An 18,463-nucleotide genomic window follows, 5' to 3' on the forward strand; every position below is an offset into this window, starting at 1 on the left:
TGAAGAGCTTCGTCAAGGATTTCAGCGACTATCTGCAGGCGCCAGTCACGGAAATTGACTTATCACTGCAATGGGAAAGGTCGCACCCAAATACCGTGGATGAAGAGTCACTAGATGGCTACTTGAGCGAGGTCTGGCTTCATTGAATCATCGCGATAGCGATGCTGACGTGCCCTAGGTCTCCACTAGAACCTTTTTGTATGACTTCTATCATAGCTTCGACAATTTCCGTGAAACGTACAGGCGCGAGTTCCAGAAGGAACCTTACGCAAATGAATACACACAGTGGAGATGGTGCGCACCGCCGTCTCGGACACTGACGTGATCTAACTTCGCGCCAGGGATGTCGCCAAATCAGTGACGAAGGAAGAGAACGAGGATGCTGTGGTCCGCCTCGACACATACAGAGACTGGCTACTCTCTGAAGTGTTCCAAGGGGACAGATTCGACACCTTGATGGTGCTGCCAGTCTCAGAGGTCGCTCCAAACTACAGAGATCGGAAGACAGAGCCGCCGAGCAAGCAGAACGCGTTCGATGCGCTGTATATCTCACCCACTATCGAGGCTCCCGAAATTGTCGTTCCAAGTAGGTTGTATGCCCTGTAGTAGAAGAGACTGGGCTGATGAGCTCGTTTAGTTGCAGAATTCCCGTACGCATCTCGGGTGAGCGGGCGCGAGGAGAAGCTTCCAATTGCGATATCGGTAGTAGGATGTCCGGGTGAGTCTTCTTTCTTTGGATACGACTGGTGAAAGTAAGGTTGGCTAATGCTGTTGTAGGTACCGACCTGGCACTCGTTGGTCTTGTGAGGGGTTTTCTGAAAGCTTCCAAGAGACCTATGCGCGTTTCCATCGGATCGTCGATGTTCGATAGTAGTAGCCCCTAGAAGCCTGCGAAATGAAATGCTAAAACGGGCTGCATGAATGAGAAGCGCTTAAGGTCGTATGTGCAAAACACAGGATGAGTAAAGTGCGCTTTTGACTCAGACTGCGGTCTAGGTAGTCCTGATTCGGGATGGCCATTGAGATTGTACGTCAGTATACGGTATGATTAAGATACCTAGCCTCTAATGTTTCTAATGTTTTAACGTAATTTTATTACTAAGACGCTAGTCTCTAAGTAGGTTTTCTCCTATAATTTTACCTTAGTATTTTATTATTTTTACTAACTTATATTTACTAGTCTACTCTAACTTAAAGCGCTCTTTATAACTAGCTATAATTATAGTACTAATTTTACTTTTCTTCTTTTATATACGCGTAAGCTATACTTTTTTAGTATTACTAAAAGTACTAGTAATATACTTTATAAGTAGCTTATTTAAAGCGTTAATTTTTAGCTAAATAAAGTTAATATTATTATAATTTTTATTTATATACTATTAGTAAGCCTACTTTATTATTACTTTACTTACTTTATATAAACTAATCTTTTTAAATATTATAATAGCTAGCTTAATAGCTTTACTTTTTTCTAAGTTTTTAATAAGTTTCTTAACTTTTTAAATTATTTTTTATACTTTTAGTAATTAAAAGTTTAGTAAATATTTTACTACTAGTAACTTAGATAGTTACTTATAGCTAAGAACTAAACTATTATAGTATTTTATTACTATATTATTAAAGAGAATTTAAATAAAGTTAGTATAATATAACTTAAAAGAAGTAGTAATAGTACTTTATATACTTAAACCTTAACTATAGTTTTACTATTTTATTATAAAGTTATTTTAAAAACTTATTACTATACTATAAATATATATAAAGATATACTAGCTTAGAATTTATTAGTAAATTATAGTTATTATATACTTAACTACTTAAAGTACTATTAAAGTTATTATAATTAGATTATTACAAAACAAGCGCGCAAACAAGAAGAGATACCTAGGTAGCTTTGATGATGTGAAAGACATCCTGGCTCGGACGCCCAATTGAAAGTGGGGGAGCTGCCTGCATCTCCGACCCAATCACAATAGCCCAGGCCGCGACGGCCCACCTGAGCCGCTACTTTCCTGCTCCGGTGATAAGCCCCCTCCTACATCCTCTTCAACATCAATCGCACCCTTCATCTTTGGCATTGCGCCCTATGAACAAATTCATCGTCGCATTTCGACCATACATAGCGCCTGCTCGTACTATGTATTACTGTGACTTTTAGCCCACGAACATACGATTAGCAGACCAAAGACTCCCGCTTCAGTTTGCAAGCGCAACAAGCGTATCATGTCGTGGCGCTCACGAGGTTGAAGGCTGCAGTCGATTGCGCCTCTGGCGTCCAGACTATCTATTGAGCTGCGATTTGAGAGGTTGTAGTATTGCTAGAGTGTTTCGTGGCTGAATCCAGCCTCTCCAACTAAAGACTTCAGCCGCACCCGAACTTAGCTAGCATACGGAAACCTTCATGGAGGGATATGCTTATAGCCCGCCATTGCTCACCCACTCTATTCTCCACGCCTTACTAGAAGACTCATCCTTTCACTACACGTCTACTCAGAGATCACTCTTTAGAAGTGTGCCATAGATGGGCTGGCGACATGGCGGAAACTACCACTCTTACACCGAACAGTCCAGTACCCGCGACAATATCCATCTATGGCCTGACCGAGCTCACTCAAGGCGACGCGGTTCGAGAATTTGACATTGTTTTTGTACATGGCCTACAAGGTCACCCGGAGAGCACGTGGACGTTCTCCGAGGGTACTAATAACCAAGCATCTACCAAACCATCTTCCAAGGGCTCCTTTTTCCGACGGTCCGCAAAAGCAGCTGCAACGGAGCCCGCAGCTGATTTGCCCGGAACTCCTCCACCGTCAAACACCTTTTGGCCGCGAGACTTCTTGCTCGAGGATTTCCCCAAAGCGCGCGTTTTCACCTATGGCTATGATTCCTCCGTTAGCCACTTTTTCTCTGGCCCAGCTAACCGCGACAACATCCTCGACCGTGGACGAGACCTGCTCGAACGGCTTGCTCCTCAGCGAGAGAAAGTGCGAGGTCGCCGCATCATTTTCATTGCGCACTCTCTTGGTGGTTTAGTCGTCAAATCGGTAAGTCTTCTCTGGGTCTCATCATCACCTGATAGTGTTCGGTCAATTGACGTTTACTCAAAATAGGCCTTGAGGCTATCTGCCGAAGCTGAGGATGAAGATGAAGACCTGAAAGACATACTAGCATCAACGGCGGGCGTCTTGTTCTTCGGTACCCCTCATCGCGGGAGTCTTTGGGTCAGCACGGGCAAGATCATCTCCCGTTTTGCCAAAGCGATCGGCTTCTCGACGAGTAACATCAACCTCGATTTGCTCACGCCGAATGACGCAATGCTGCAAATACTAAGAGATGACTTCAGAAAAAAGCTGGACAAACAGCAAATGCTCTATGTTACGTCTTACCAGGAATCATTAGGGTACAAAGGCTTCAACGGCTTCGATGAAAAGGTATGAAACCCGGCAAAGAACTTTTGGAAAAGCCTGAATACCTGACGCTACCCCCATTATAGATTGTAGACCCAGACTCTTCAGAAATTGGACACGCAAAAGAACGGCGCCTGCCTATTACCGCCAATCACATGAACATGTGCAAGTTCAGTAGGACGGGTCCGACTCGGGTTGATTATGAGCAAGTGGTGAGACCCCAGATAAGCAAGCATATGAACAGAGTGTACGAAGCACTGCGGGAAAGTACGTGATTCCCTGGCGGGAGGCTCAAGCCTTCGACTTTGGGCACACTGTCTAATAAATTTACGATAGGAAATGGGTCTTTATTCAAACATTTTTCCGATGCCTTGACGTTAAAAACCAACCAGATTAACGAAGCTCATGATCGCACGTTCTCGTGGCTCCTACAAGCGGACCAGCAAGGACCCGGCCTAATGAATTGGCTTGCCGTTGAAGAAGGCATATTTTGGATCCAGGGTGTGCCAGGCTCCGGGAAGTCTACCGTCATGAAGTACCTATGCGAGTCGGGAGACGTCGCCAGAACCCTAGAGACATTCGATTGGTCTCATGCAGCATTTTTCTTGACGCGCGAAATTGAGCAAGAGAACAGATCCTGGAAAGCAGTCGTCGGCGCAATCGTGTACAAACTCTTATGTTTCCACCCCGCCCTTCATTCCATCATCGAACCGTTGGTCGCTGCCCATGACCAACTAAGCTCCTTCTCTCTAGAAGAGCTTGAGAGGATTCTGCTTCTATGCAAGTCGCAGAAAATAGTCAAGTTCCGCATGTGTCTTTTCATAGACGCCTTGGACGAGAGTGACAACGATGAGAAGAACTGGGAATATATGGCCGACTTCTTGGAGTTCCTGGTATCAGGTGAGGCCGACCAAGGATTTGGTACCTTCAAGGTATGCGCCACCAGCCGTCCGGAGAGCGCGTTCGATGTACGATTGAAGGGCCGACCTGGCTTGCGGGTGCAGGATTGGACCAAAGGGGACATATACTATTATGTCCACAGCCGATTGGAATCCCACCGGCGCGCACAAGATATGGCTGGAGATTCGGAATTCTGCGATCAGCTGCAGGAGATCTGCAGGTTCATTATTGATCAGGCAATGGGTGTGTTTCTTTGGGTTCGCCTGGTCGTCGACAGCGTGCATGTCAGCCTATCACGAAGCGAATACTTGGGGAACGTACGAGCGCGACTATTGAACATGGATCAGACAAACACACAAATGGCTGAACTCTACTTATCCAAACTCGACAACATACCGGTAGAGACTCGCGGAGAGACGGACGCCATCTTCAGGACGCTCCTGGCGGCGGACAAACCGGTGAGTGTAATGGATATCGGTGTCCTTCTCGAGGTGATTCCATACCAAACCTTTACCGAAGACGGTTATGCAATTGAGCCCCGTCCGATATTGGATATGAGTAGAAGTGGCCCTAGATTGGAGCAGCGCATAAGAGACGCAACGGGAGGATTGGTGCAGGTCGTTATGCCAGAAGGATACAAGGAAGCCTTGGAAACGTGGGAAGCAATCAGGAGATCGATTGTTGCCAAACCTTCGACCGAGCCCGGAGAAGATGATTATGCACACGAAAAGGCCAGGATCGCTTCAAGAGATGAACTGCTCGCAGGAATAGTGTCAGGTGTGCATGACGAGACTGTCAGCTTAACCAATCCTGAGGCTTGCATCGATGCGTTTCATTGGTGTGTGCAGAACTCAATGCTCATGCCAGACGCCACGGTCTGGACTGTTCAGTTCCTCCATCAGACAGTGAGGGAATTCTTGACAACATCTGACACAAATCTGATTTCGAGGATGAACGACAAATTTCCTCCACCACAGGAGGGATTCATGGTAGCTGGCGCTATGTACCATATCTCAATCGCACTCGCCTATATTCAGCTGAGCTACGCCCTGCGAGAGGAGTCTAGATGGACCCTGGAACCAGCAGAGATCATGATGAGGTACGCCCCCGAGTTGGACCTCTTCGAAGGAACGAAATCCTACGACCTTATCCACGCTCTTGATCGATGTTTATCAAAGTTGACCGAAGGGAAGGCTTACTGGCCGGGTCCACGCCTGAACCACCCTCCAGCCTGGAAAACAACATTCCTGGCATTCGCGGTAAGCAACAACATGTGCGCTTTTGTCTCGGAAGCGCTGAGAAGACAACCTGATCTCATCAAAAAGCCCGGTCGTCCGCTGCTACACTATGCAGGCTGGTCCCCGGGCAAGTATCCGAACCCTACCATGGCTGATATCCTTCTGTGCGCAGGAGCGAACCCAGGCTGGGTCTTTGACGAGTCGCCGCAGATATCCAAGACAGCGTTAGAAAGCCTTTTCTTCGGACACGTTGAAGAAAATGGGGCCTTACACTTCGAGTACATGTGGACGCTCGCGCATTTCTTTGACGACTCAGGTTTCGACTCCCGCGTTCCCTCCCCTTCTGGACCCGATCTTATTGTCCACGCTATGTCCGAACACCCCGAAAAATGGACCGAATGGACCACCATCTTTCACTACATTGCCGCAATGCCCGTACCACTCGCGGACAAGATAGAGTTCTTTAAGAAATTGAGGACACTGGTCGATAACTCCAACGTTCGGACTTACGACAATTGTATGAACGTCCGCGACTCAAACAAGCGGACCGTCTTCGAAGCTCTGCTCCAAAACGCAAATCCAGAGGATGTGACGCCAGAGATGGCCGGTCGCATGCTGCGGGGCCTGAAAGCCAAGATCACAATGGAGATGGTGCGTGTCAATTTCGAGTCGTCGAAAGACAAGGATGAGACGCCAATCGCGTGCCATATGCGCGCGGTGACTCCTGTGTTCTTCAGGGAAGAGTTTAGAAAGGATCGCTACTACACTAGTGGGGCTAAGAGCCTCATTTCTAGTCTCAATCCCCTTCATCTGGCTATTGCCGGCAGTACGTGGCTACCGCTACGTATATACTTCCGCATCGTTGTACTGTGGCCAGCACTGTCCCAGATCTTAATATGCGTGCTCACGTCACCGGTAGGATTACAGGTATGCAAGTATCTGCTCCTTGGAATTTGCTGCTTGCTGGTTTGTGGAGCTGTAGCTATGGTGTTGTGGTTTGGCTTGTACGTGTACTTCGAAATGAGGAAATCAGAAGCTTTTGGAGCTTATGCTGTAGCGGCGGCGAAGGCGAAAAAGAAGTAAATATAGCTAGAGGTCTATATTACAGCACCTAGCTTCGTAGAACACAGGTATACCTCTGGCTTACAACGCTGGGAGATACCATGCGTGCGCACTTCGATGATTCGTCAGATAATCTACCAAAGTTTACATGCATTTCACTATAAGTATCAAGTAGTTCTTAGAAACATGCTTCGTTGAAGCTTGAAGCGTGATGTATTACCTAAGCAAAGAAATGATGACCCTCCTTGTAGGAAAGTGGTCTTCAATGCAGAAGCATTCATGCCGCAAGAAGACGTGTTGCAAGCAATAGCGATATTTTAGCGCGTTTCTAGATAAAGAGACACCTTCGCGAGACAGATTCGCAGTCTAGGGTTTGAAGCAACGGCTTGAGCGACGACGAACTCAAGGAGCAAACCTAAATCCTTTCATCCTCGGCACGATCGTCATATCCCGGATATCGTCATGGCGGAACGCCCAAGCCAGAAAGCGCTCGATACCCATACCCCAGCCCGTTGTTAGTATCGGTTTGTGCTCTCGAAGCTCAGTGTACCAAGCATCGCCCTCCAGATCAACTTCATGCTTCTCGAGCGCAGCCCGCACTTGTTCATTGGTTGTGTGACGTTCACCAAGACCGAGAACCCCTCTCCGTTTCCAAGTAAAAGGTCTGCGCAACGCGCTTTTGCGCATGTCTTGTCCACGAACGCTTGATAGAAGGGTACGCTCAAGTGATCCATCTCAGTAAGCCAAACACCAGGTCACACCTCCCAGCTGAGCGAAGTAGCACCACCCGCCGATTTGAGTAGCAACTAGTTGTCATCTTTCCTTCAAAAACTGAAGTATCTCCCTAGCAACTTCTTCAGGCGTACTATCAGTCGTGTCAAGGCTTAACCCACCACAGCCATCAAACCGAAAGATATCGCATCTCTCCCTGAAATCCCTTAGTCGTTCAGGATCAGTGAGCTTTTTGGCACTACCGTTAACGCGTCCAGCAGCAGCAACTCGCCTAATGTTTTCCTCGACATCGCAAAGAATATAGACAGGCTTGAACGGACGTCCAGCCTGTCTCGCTGCTTCCCGATACTCTTCCGCAACCTTTTGCCCTAGTACGTTTTCGGACTGGTAATCTTGACAATAATAATAACAACAATCAGCAAAGTGTTAATAGCGAAGGGTACACAGGGATCTTACCGGTGAAAACGACGACTTGCGATAACGTAGCCGGGTTACTGACGTATTCTCTGAAAATGTGTTGCCGATATCGATGGCGTTCTTTCTGGTAATCGGGGTGACTTCGTTGGAACTTTGCTTCCACGGGGTCGATCAGCTTGTGGTTGTCCAGGAGGATCATGTCGGTATGGAGGGTCTTCATGACGGAGGCGATGGTAAGCTTTCCGCAGCCTGGAAAGCCGTTGATCCAAACGACGGGTGCTATGTTGGTCGTGTTCATGATGTTGGCAGTCGCAAAGGCGTAACGGGTCACGCGGATGTGGAAATTGTTACTGAGTGTGTCATTAAGGTCTAACTGTGATATAGAACGAAGATACGTGGTTTGAGGGGCGCGTATAGATATAGGCGGCCAGTTCGACGACATGAGTCACTGTTTGCGGCCCATGGTTGTGCACACCACGGGGAGGTACGCGACGTCATTGGTTAGCAAATAACACTTTGAACCACGGCTATGCTACCTCACTTCATCGTATCAACCAACTCCCTATAAATCTTCTTCAAATCCCTCACATCGCCCTCCAACTCCTCGACCCTCTCCGTCTTCTCGCCCAACATCTCCAACGCCGTCATCTCCCTATTCTCCATCTCACCCAACCTCTTTTCCAAATCCCCAACCTTCTCCCCCTGTTTCCTCGTCTCATCAACCTCACGCATGAGCTTAACGACTTCTTCACGCGCTTCGTCGCGCTGAGCAGTCAGACGAGCGAGTTCCTCTTTGTGAGTCGCTTTTTCGGATTCTAGACGCCGGACTGCGGCGCTCATGCGCTCGACGAGTTGGACGGAGGGGCCGGCGCCGGCGGTGGAGACGCTGATCATGTCGTTTATTGTGCGGTGGGGGGAGGATGTGTTTTCAAAGGGGTCGTTGTCGTGATCAATGGTGTGGATAGACGGGGTTTCCAGGCCGCCGTTGAGGTTGGACATGCTTGACGGGATGGAGTCTTGTCGTTGGGGCGTGCCGAGTTCGGGGGTGCGCACTTTGGTTGCGTTGCTGGATTTGTTGTGACGGGAGGAAGAGGGGCGGCGCGAGGCTTCGTCGAACATGCGGTCCATGGGAGACATCATGGGCATGTCCATGCCGCTGGATATGGAGCGTGGGTTGGGTCGCCGGCTGTATATGCCTAGTGGGTCGGGCGAATGCCGGCGTTGGGCTATTGAAGGTGAGTCTGTCCGTAGATGATGTGAATCGCCTAGTAGAGACGGCGTCTGTATCTCCACCTTCCACTTGTTCTTCTCTTCCTCTATCCGTTGTTGAAACTCGACCTCCCACAGCTTCTTCTCCCGCTCAAGGTCGGCTCGCGCATCTTGTGCTGCCGTCTCCGCTTGTGTGAGCCTAGTTTGTAGCTTCTGAGCTGCGGCACGCTGCTCGGTCAGGTCGTGTTCAAACGTCCTGGCTCGCTCGTTGATGCTCTCCAGCTCGTCTTCCAGTCGACGTGCTTTCGAGTTGACTTCTCTTGCTTTTCGTCGGACGTCAGACTCGCGCTTTGCTGTCTCATCACGGTCTTTCTCAAGAGCTGCCATACGAGACGTCAAAGTGGTCTCGATACCCTGCCAGTTCTCGGAAGCCAGCGAGTACTGGGTCTGCAGCGTCTCAATCTGCCGCAGAAGCTTGGCTTGTGAGTCGCCAGTCGCAGATGAAGATGCCTCTTCTGTGCGGCTGCGGAGCAATTCGAGCTTAGACTCCAGGTTCTAGATTTCTGTCAGTATAAGTGTTTCTCCAGGAGGTCATCAAAACTCACAGCAATCTCGCCGCGCAACTCAAGCTCGGCGACCTTTGCTTTCTCCTGCTGGCTCTTCGCTTCGTCTCTGGCCGCTTGAAGCTCTCTCTTCGCGCGATCTTCGGCGAGCTTCTTCTCTATCCGCACGTTCTCGATGTCTTCCTTGAGCGACGCAGTGGCCCTCTTCTCTGCTTCCAGCGCTCCAGATTGGGCTCTCTTCTCAGCGTCTTCTGCTCGTGAGAGAGCATCGTTGAGCTGTTTCCGCAGCTCAGATATGGTAAGTCCAGCCTCTTCGCGCTCTGCTCTAATAGTCTCGATGTCCTTCTCAATCCTGCCTACAATCTTCAGCTTTTCTTGCGCAGACTTCTCCGCCGCCTCTGCGCGGCGTGCCCTTTCCGACTGCTCAGTGATGCTCTTTTCCGCCTTTGTCAGCCGCTGTTTGAGTGTCGCAATGTCCTTGTCCTGCTCCAAGGCCTTCGTGCGCATCTTCTTGATAGTGGTCAGATGCTTCATCTCCGTCTTGGAGAGTTTCTGCCCCTCTTCCATGAGCGCAGCTATCTGTGCATCCTTGTCCGCCAGCTTCTTGTCCGCCGGGGTCGCTTCCGAGTCGGACTTGGCGGCCTTTGCAGAGGCAGCAAGCTGCTCGGAGAGGTATGTGAGCTTCGACTGTAAAGCATCGATTCGCTCTAGGTGAGAGTTGAGCTCCTCGCGATTGTCTTGCATCGTCTCCTCGTATGTCTTCTGCAATAGCGATAGCTCAGCCTGCACTTCTTCGGGGTCTTTGGTCTCGGTAGACAGTGTTTGGGGGAGTACGTCGATTGAAGGTCGCGACGGGTCGCTGTCGAAGGACTGGCGGGGAGACGAGGTTCGCGGGGTGACGATGGAGGGTATCGACGGCATGGACATGGTGGGAACGGGCGTCGAGGTCGGCTGCTCGGCTACTAGAGGGGTAGGCGGTGGTGAAGTCGCTGGAGGGGAGACTATGGGCGCAGGTGCCTCTGCGGCGGGTTGCGGAGGTTCCTCAACCTTGCTTTCATCTGGCTTGGGTGCCTCATCTTCCTTTACTGTCGCAGTTTCCTCTTTCACAGCTAGCGCCTCAGTCGCTGGCTCAGGTGCCTTTGAGTCTATGCTTGCTCTTGGCGATGCGGTGACAGCATTCACGGCTGGACTCGCAGGTCTTGATCCAAGGTCCGACGAGGTTCTTGCTTCGGAGCCCTTGTTCACGGCCTTGGCTAGGCGATCCTGTAATCGAGAGTTGGGTCGGCTTCGTGACGAGGTGCGCGAGATGCCTGTGTCGTTAGCCCTCTGAAAGCTGGTAACAGCAAGTGTCTCTAAGGCCACCCACCTGGTTCGACCACAAGCTTCTTGTCCGTCGCTGCCTTTTCTGTCGTGTCTGACTTGGCGCCTGCCTCTGTGCCCGCCGGCTTGGTGGTGCCATCTTCGGCCAGGATACCGTCGAGGCGTGACTCCAGGCCCGAGATGGCGCTGTTCCACCAGTTCTTCCCGCTCATTGTGCCTCTGCAGCTGTACGTGTCCTGGTGCGATGGGTCGTCTAGGACGCTTCGCTAGCGTTCAGCGTGCACTCGTTCGGCGCTTGTGTCTGTTCATAGCTCAATTGCGCGGGAGGCCAGGCTGGTCTGTTGGACGTCGTACGCGATCAGTAGGGTTCGCGGGATGTCACAACAATGACCACAGAGTGAATGTCGTAGGGTGAACGTTGTCGCAGCTAGATCAGCTCGTATCATCGGAAGGCGGCCCCAATCGCATGCGTGTCCTCTTGCTCCCAAGGTTCCTGCCGCGCAAGCCCTCGAGATGACGGGCGCGGTTGCAGCATGCCAGGCGCGCCCCGATTGGCCGAGCAAATGTTCCGCAACTCCGCTCTCTGCCCTGACGCAATTCCCACCACCAAGCCTTAATGCAGGGGACTTCGGTCCCGGCCATGACTTCCGCATGACGATCGGCGTATGGATATCTTCACTTTTCGATGTCGTCTACATGCCATATGCTTTTTTGGCATGCGTTCCCAGATGCAACATGCATCTCACGATGACTGCTACGATTGAACTAGCCTCTAGTGGCATCGCGCCTGCCGTCTCTGACGACAGCAGTATTCTTTCTTTAGTTGTGTTTGCTGCCTTCATATAGTTCAGAGGTACCTTGATTTCTTCCGCATATCCCAACACACTCAATCAATTCAATCAATACCTTCAAGATGCCTCTCGCAGTAAGTTGTACCCAGCTATCTCTCGTTTCCTTGCCATCTAAACTGTTTCTCATTGTCCATCATCCCATCGTTGCCAACCAGTACCGTCAATGTACAGATTTGAGGCTTTGTAATCCATTCTCTTGACTTGGGTACCTTCAATATATCATCCCAAATCTTGTTCAATGTTGGCTCTTATCTAGAACAACTCGTGTTCCCCAACATCCCGCCACATCTTCACACCGCTCAAGAGAGTACTCGCGAGTCGATATGGACTGTTTCTACAAACCCGACCATAAATCCCTCATACTAACAAGCCCCAGGCAGTCGGACAAATGCGCTCCCAGGCCTCCATGGCCGACAACCTCGCACAAGCCCAATCCCTCTGCCGCAAAGCCCACGAAGCCGGCGCAGCCGCCCTCTTCCTCCCCGAAGCAGCAGACTACCTAACCACCTCCGGCGGCCTCAAACTCTGCAAATCCGTTCAAGACTCCGAATTCGTCCAAGGCCTGTGCAAATCCGCCCAGGAATACAGCCTCCCCATCTCCGTCGGCATCCACGAGCCCACCTCCGACGGCCAGAAAGTAAAAAACACATTAATCTGGATCACCGCCTCGGGCGAAATAAAGTACCGCTACCAAAAACTCCACCTCTTCGACATGGACGTAAAAGACGGGCCCCAGATGCAAGAATCCGCGGGTGTAGAACGCGGCGTCCACCTCGGCGACCCCTTCGACAGCCCGGTAGGAAAATTGGGAATGCAGATCTGCTTCGACCTACGTTTCCCCGAACCCGGTCTCGCCCTGCGTGCGCGGGGCGCCGAAGTGCTGCTCTACCCCGCCGCCTTCACGACGCCGACTGGAAAAGCCGGACATTGGGAGATTTTGATACGTGCCCGTGCGATCGAGACGCAGAGTTATATCATCGCTGCGGCGCAGGTAGGTGTGCATGATGAAGAGGGGAAGAGAAGGAGTTGGGGACATAGTATGATTGTGGATCCGTGGGGGAAGATTGTGGCGGAGTTGGGGGGTGATGAGGGGGAGGGGGGGAGTTGGAAGGATGAGGGGGAGATTGCGTGTGCGGAGATTGATGTTGAGTTTGTGAGGAGTATGAGGAATGATTCGCCGTTGAAGAGGAGGACGGATGTTTATAATGAGTTGGTTTAGGGCGTTGGACGTTCGTCATACATATTGCATCATGAGGAGTAACCAAAATCTAGAAGTTCGCTAGGAATGCCATTGTACATGTCGTTCAAGTCCAGTCCGATCCAAAAGACGACTCGAACACCCCATCCTACCGACCATCGACGTCCTCCACATCCCGTCCCTCCAATAACCTTGCCTTCCCCGCTAAACTCAGATACGCCAACTCATGCTCCGCACTCTCAAGCTGCCGCTCAACCCTCGGCCTAACATCACCCAACTCACACCCCATACACTCCGCCAACCTCTCCAACATCGTCGTAAACAAGCTCCTGCCACTCCCCTCCTCCCTCTGCGGCCCCTGCGTCCTAGGCGGTTCAAACTCGCCCTTCGCTGTCCCCCAACAAGGCCAATCCCAATCATGCGTGCCATGATCGTGGTAGAAGTTCAGTAAAATAGTCTCTGCATTCGAGGTATCGTGGTGCAGTAGTGTGTCTGAGATGAACTCTGGACCGAGACACAGCGCAGCTTCCGCGAAACAGAACTCGAGTTCGCTGCGTAGTTCGACGTGGTTTGCGTCCATGAAGCGGCCGTAGGTGCGTTGGTTTATCCAGCCTGAGCCGTGGTAGCGGGCGGAGAGGGTGGCGTGGTGGAGGACGAGGTAGATTGCAACCAGGGGGTCGCGGGGGAGGGATTTGATGTAGGTTAGGCGGTCTGCGTGGTCTTCTGAAGGGGAGGTTAGCTGGGGCTGTGCTAGAGAGGGGTTGGCGGGCGGACTGACCGATCGATACTAGGCGGTATAGTAGCAGTAGCCCGGCATTTGCGAGGGGGACGTTGTGTTGTAATACGGCGTTGAAGTTGTGCTCAGAGCAGAGGGCGTCCATAACGTCATCCACAATATCGTAGTTGTGAACGCAATCAGCCAGCCAGTCGACGTTCAGCCGACCATCTCCACACTTGAAGTCGGTCTCAGCGTGCCGGAGCTCTTTCTTCATGAAGCTGCCAGTGATTGATCTTTCGTAGTTCTTGAAGATGGCACGAAGTCTAGGATGTGCGCTCCGGATAGTGGTAATGAGCGAGCCATCGTTGAAAGGCAGGTGCTGGATAGTCTTAAGGACCAGCTCTGGAGGTATTCGTGGGGATATGAGGAAGTTCAGGTACGTCGATGGATCGGAGAAGGTAGCCATACTAAGCTATGGGGATTATGACGTGCTGAATAAGAGAGTGATTGTGTGGTGTTGTGTGCTGAGGAGAGGAGGTAAGAAACCTAGAGTTGATCGATGCGGTCGCGACTTATACTTCTGGGGTAGCTGCAGTCCAGACTGTACTTTCTGTATACGTATTTGAGGGAGTAAACGGCGCGGATTCAGCCTCGGTATATCGTCCCCACGCCAGCTATATAGTCAGACCGTGAAGACCATGATGGGTGACGATTAGCACCATGATGGCGAATCATCCTCAGGATGAGCACGCGTCAGGAGCAAAGTAACGTCACCACGTGGAGTTGCGATTGCGACGTCTGACAAGAGTTTGTCGCGTGCTTCACAGTTGAGCTGATAGTTGATGCCGTTGCCTGTTCGCATCCGTGCGTGTGCAGACGCTGGGACTCGAGACATGGAATGTAGACTGATCGCTGCGGACAGGCGCTAGGTCAGGCCCCGCTGATGGCATGCCGATGGCAGCGTGGGGGCTAATGCAGGTGATGGGTGCGATTGCGCAATAGGTCCGAAGTGCAGAACACGCGGGGTGCGAGGGGCTGCGGGAGAAAGGCATGTCGAGGTCGGGAGTAGTCATCACGAGCTCGTACCACCCACCGACCAGGCAGCGATCCGCATGGCATAAAGCAAGAGAGCAGTTCGCAGACAGCAGCTCAATTGTGAATGTGTTCATAGATATGACAGCCTCAATGCGCCGTGACCCTGGGTATCGTGTAGACTCCGTAAATGCAACATTACATGTCGTGAGATAGCTTCCTACTGCAACTCAATGCCTTCCCGCTCAGCTGCCTGCAGTATGAAGCTCCTAGTCTTCGCATCTGGCGCCAGATCGAGCGGTACATGGCCATCGGTGTCCTTCTTGTCGTGTTCCGCGCCCATGGTGAGCAGGAGTAACGCTGCATCGCCGTGCCCCTCGCTCATCGCATGGTGCAGCGCTGTCATGCCATCCATGTCCGTCGCGTTCAGAGGGCTCTTTGCATCCAACAGCGCCTTCATCATCGGCACGCTGCCCACCGCCGCTGCTCGATGCAGTGGTAGCTGACCCCTCTTGTCTTTTATCCGTGCTGACGCTGGCGGCTTCTGTGCGAGCAATGTGCGTGCGATATCGAGGTTCACTTTCGATGCGCAGAAATGTAGCGCGGTCTGGCCGTTATTGTTCTTCGCGTTTACGTCGGCGTCTTTGGAGAGCAGTAGGTCTACTATTGGCTCTGCATCTTTCCGAGAGCATGCCATCATGAGTGGCGTCCAGCCTGAGCCATCTGTAACGTCGGCGTCGAACGACTTGCTTTGTACGAGTGTCTGGACGATAGCGAGATGATTGTAGGATACAGCCCAGTGTATTGGGAGGCGGTCGTCTGGGTCGCGGAGGTTTGCGAGCTTGGGGTTTGCGGCGAGGAGGGAATCGACTCGGGATGCTGGGGACTGTTAGGCTTGATCTCGTAGCTGAGGGTGTGATGCGCACTTTGACCTTCCCGACAGGCCTCGTGTATAGCGTACTTCGCCTTGTATTCCTCCATGGTGTTGCAGATGATGGCTAACGTTGACGCGTGAGTTAGGCAGTTCGCAGCTCGGCGAGGTCCCAAAAGTTAACCCCGCTATGGCCGAGGCGTCCACGGGTGGAGATCGCCGCGCCATGACGTAATCATTTGGCTCGCTCTAGTCCACGGGTGGCGTGGTACTTTCGAAGCCGTCTTGTCAACAAAACTCCTGACATTGTATGTCCCATTCACATTCTTCAGCAATGCCTTAGTCCTATCGTATTTGCTACGACCAAGTTGTCTGTTCTAATGCCACACTTCGGCGTTGAATAGTAGGAAAAGCCGCGTGTCCGAAATGCATCATCTCCGTCTCAAATGTCTTTCCATTCTATCGGCATCGCACCAAATGCCCGTCCGATATAGACCATTCGCTCCCATCTGGAGAGAGTAGTTTGCCCTCTGCACGCTGGGTCGAGTCTTTGCTAAACCTCCAGATGGTTCCCCTGTATCCTCCGCTACTCTGGAAGCCGGCACTGACTTTGCCCCAGGACGTTTCGAGGACTGACAGGGTGATCGGAAGACTGGACGGGTAGACACCACCTAGTGTCAGATGCTTCATTTTCTCAGAAAGACAGCAGATAACCGCGAGCTGTCCGTCGATCACTTGCTCTCCTTGATACATCTGCTCAAGCCATCGCTCGGCTCGACTTCTTGACGATGATGGAACAAAGTCCCAGATAACTCGCTCGTACTCATTGATTCTACTCTGGAAGCGGGGGAAGAATACATCGTCAAAAGCCAAGGTAAACTCTGGCGTCCCATTTGTGGTTATAGTGAAGGAATGAATGTGCTTTGCGAGATCTTGACGATCAACAAGCGTCTCGAGTAATAACATCAAGTTCATACATTGCTTAGTCGAGAAAGTGAGCTCTCGGTAGAGCTGTGGTTCTGCAAGCGATCGATAGTACTTTGATGTCATGGAAAGAGCAGACAACTCCCTTCCGACCAGTTGCTGGATGATCTTTTCGTCTAGCTCGGTTGAGAGACGGTCCATGGTGGGCGAGTAGGCGGAAGGGAGAGCGGATAATTTCTTGGATTGACGATACTTCTCACCCGAGAGCGCCTGATTTTATGGTGCGGTATTGGATTCGGAAGTCGCGAATGACTTGTTGGCGATGAGTCGGGAGAACGAGCGATATGTCGCGACTGCGCGCCGGTGATGTATGAGGATGAGCTGGAAATCTTTGGAGAGTTGGTCAAAGGTAGTTTGCGAAAAGACCTGCGCGTTGCTAGTGCAGGGAGCGAGTTTGGGAAGGACGCACCTGCTGTAGTAGGGGCACGGACCTTCTTACACGTGCTCATTCTCGTCACTCACCTGGGCAGTAACGCGAGCACAGTGCAGACCGTCCAGGCACGCAAAAAGGCGCACCGAAGCTTGATGTTCGACTGGTGCTCAAGTTTCGGTTCCGATGACGTCTCGACGCACCTCAACCATAGTTAACCACAGTCATGTGCAGAAGCTGGTGCCTGGAAAGACGAAAATATTTAAACAACGCCGGTCGGGTCTTGCACCTAGAACGACACATATTTTCCCTACATTCTACGCCAAGACAAGGCACTCTCTAGAAGTACGACCGGATCGAAACTACTCCCGACACCTCCGAACAGCCGCCTCTCGACCGCAGTCGCCGTCCAACGATGTCGCTCTCGGACCTTTCCACTGAAATCGACGACATGATCATACAATACCTCCCGCATCACGACCTCCGCAACCTGACGCTTACGAACAAGTACTATCGCAAGATAGCGGAGCCATATCTCTACAGGCACATCCAAGTATGCAGTCCGAACATCCTCTCCGTACCACGTCTTCTATTGACTCTTATCAGCCGCAGAGAGCTCTCACAGCACATCCGGAGCTTCGCCTTCGATATCGCTAACGAGCAATGGGAAGCAGACCTTCACTATCTTAGCTATTACGATCCGAACAATACCATCGAGAAGGCCAGCAAACAACTCTCCAGAAAGTCATCAGAGGTGCAGCATGCTCTTAAGGAACTTGCGTACCCATTGAAAGAGCCTCTATTTGACGTGACGTGGTACTACAATGTGTCCAGGGAGATCTGGACCATAGATGCGTCGCTGGCCCTCATACTCTGTCTCGCAACCAACCTCGAACACCTTCGGCTGATGAACATGAGTTCTGCGATCATCGAAGCCGTTTGCCCCGCACGCTGGCAAAGGCTCACTAAAAGCGCGTCTTTGGGAGTCTGGCCTTTGAAAAGGTTGAAGAGCCTAGAGGTAGTCGTTGGAGAGGTTGCGTCCGTTCCAATACTGGCACCTGTCCAGACCCTGAAGGTCAGCGGTGACCGGAATTCTTGCGATGATGGTTCCCACCATGACTTACAATGGTCATACAGAGGATCCAAAAGGATTGCATTTTTGCGTAACCTAGAACTACGGAATATCACTTTGCATCCGGATCAGCTCCATCGCATGTTAGCATTGCCGGAAATGCATGGTATACAGCACCTGAAGATGGGAAATATCCACTTCGTGGAAGGGGACATGTACGACTACCGCAGATTAAGCGACCTATTGCAGCACCTCCATCCATCACTAAAGACTCTCGAATGCACCAGAGAAGGAAAAGGAAAACAGTACCGGGTGTACCAACCATTCGGTAGATTCGCAGGTCTCAATCAATTGGAAGAACTCGTTCTCGGCTGCAACTACATACGATCAACCAGTGGCAACATCTACGATCCACCCGCGCATCTTCTTCACCCCACGAATTTCTTCCCGGAGAGTTTAAAGACCCTCAAAATTACGGGAGTGCCGCGTTGGTTGCTACATGACCTAGAGGAGGCCTCC

At 51.2% G+C, this 18,463-nt stretch overlaps 6 protein-coding genes across 6 annotated transcripts; 2 read left to right on the plus strand and 4 right to left on the minus strand.

Moving 5' to 3' along the window:
* Positions 1-2,534: 2,534 nt before the first annotated feature.
* J4E87_010787 (uncharacterized protein) lies at positions 2,535-6,628 on the plus strand (the record flags this gene model as incomplete). Its single annotated transcript, XM_049382358.1, has 5 exons — positions 2,535-3,044; positions 3,111-3,431; positions 3,800-6,371; positions 6,434-6,472; positions 6,528-6,628. The coding sequence occupies 5 exons, from the start codon at positions 2,535-2,537 to the stop codon at positions 6,626-6,628; spliced, it is 3,543 nt and encodes a 1,180-aa protein (XP_049227913.1).
* Positions 6,629-7,754: 1,126 nt separating this feature from the next.
* Positions 7,755-11,060, minus strand: J4E87_010788 (uncharacterized protein; the record flags this gene model as incomplete). Its single annotated transcript, XM_049382359.1, has 4 exons — positions 7,755-8,106; positions 8,298-9,520; positions 9,571-10,838; positions 10,895-11,060. 4 exons carry the CDS (start codon positions 11,058-11,060, stop codon positions 7,755-7,757), a joined length of 3,009 nt encoding a protein of 1,002 aa, XP_049227914.1.
* Positions 11,061-11,761: 701 nt separating this feature from the next.
* On the plus strand, positions 11,762-12,918 carry J4E87_010789 (uncharacterized protein; the record flags this gene model as incomplete). The annotated part of the gene is made up of 2 exons (XM_049382360.1): positions 11,762-11,773; positions 12,076-12,918. 2 exons carry the CDS (start codon positions 11,762-11,764, stop codon positions 12,916-12,918), a joined length of 855 nt encoding a protein of 284 aa, XP_049227915.1.
* A 127-nt stretch (positions 12,919-13,045) lies between these two features.
* J4E87_010790 (uncharacterized protein) lies at positions 13,046-14,081 on the minus strand (the record flags this gene model as incomplete). Its single annotated transcript, XM_049382361.1, has 2 exons — positions 13,046-13,620; positions 13,676-14,081. 2 exons carry the CDS (start codon positions 14,079-14,081, stop codon positions 13,046-13,048), a joined length of 981 nt encoding a protein of 326 aa, XP_049227916.1.
* A 786-nt stretch (positions 14,082-14,867) lies between these two features.
* Positions 14,868-15,628, minus strand: J4E87_010791 (uncharacterized protein; the record flags this gene model as incomplete). The annotated part of the gene is made up of 2 exons (XM_049382362.1): positions 14,868-15,526; positions 15,574-15,628. 2 exons carry the CDS (start codon positions 15,626-15,628, stop codon positions 14,868-14,870), a joined length of 714 nt encoding a protein of 237 aa, XP_049227917.1.
* A 349-nt stretch (positions 15,629-15,977) lies between these two features.
* J4E87_010792 (uncharacterized protein) lies at positions 15,978-16,643 on the minus strand (the record flags this gene model as incomplete). The annotated part of the gene is made up of 1 exon (XM_049382363.1): positions 15,978-16,643. One exon carries the CDS (start codon positions 16,641-16,643, stop codon positions 15,978-15,980), a length of 666 nt encoding a protein of 221 aa, XP_049227918.1.
* Positions 16,644-18,463: the final 1,820 nt, after the last annotated feature.

The sequence above is a fragment of the Alternaria ethzedia genome, assembly GCF_023757985.1.
Source record: "Alternaria ethzedia strain BMP 0044 chromosome Unknown scaffold_56, whole genome shotgun sequence".
In the NCBI taxonomy this organism is placed as follows: Eukaryota; Fungi; Ascomycota; class Dothideomycetes; order Pleosporales; family Pleosporaceae; genus Alternaria; species Alternaria ethzedia.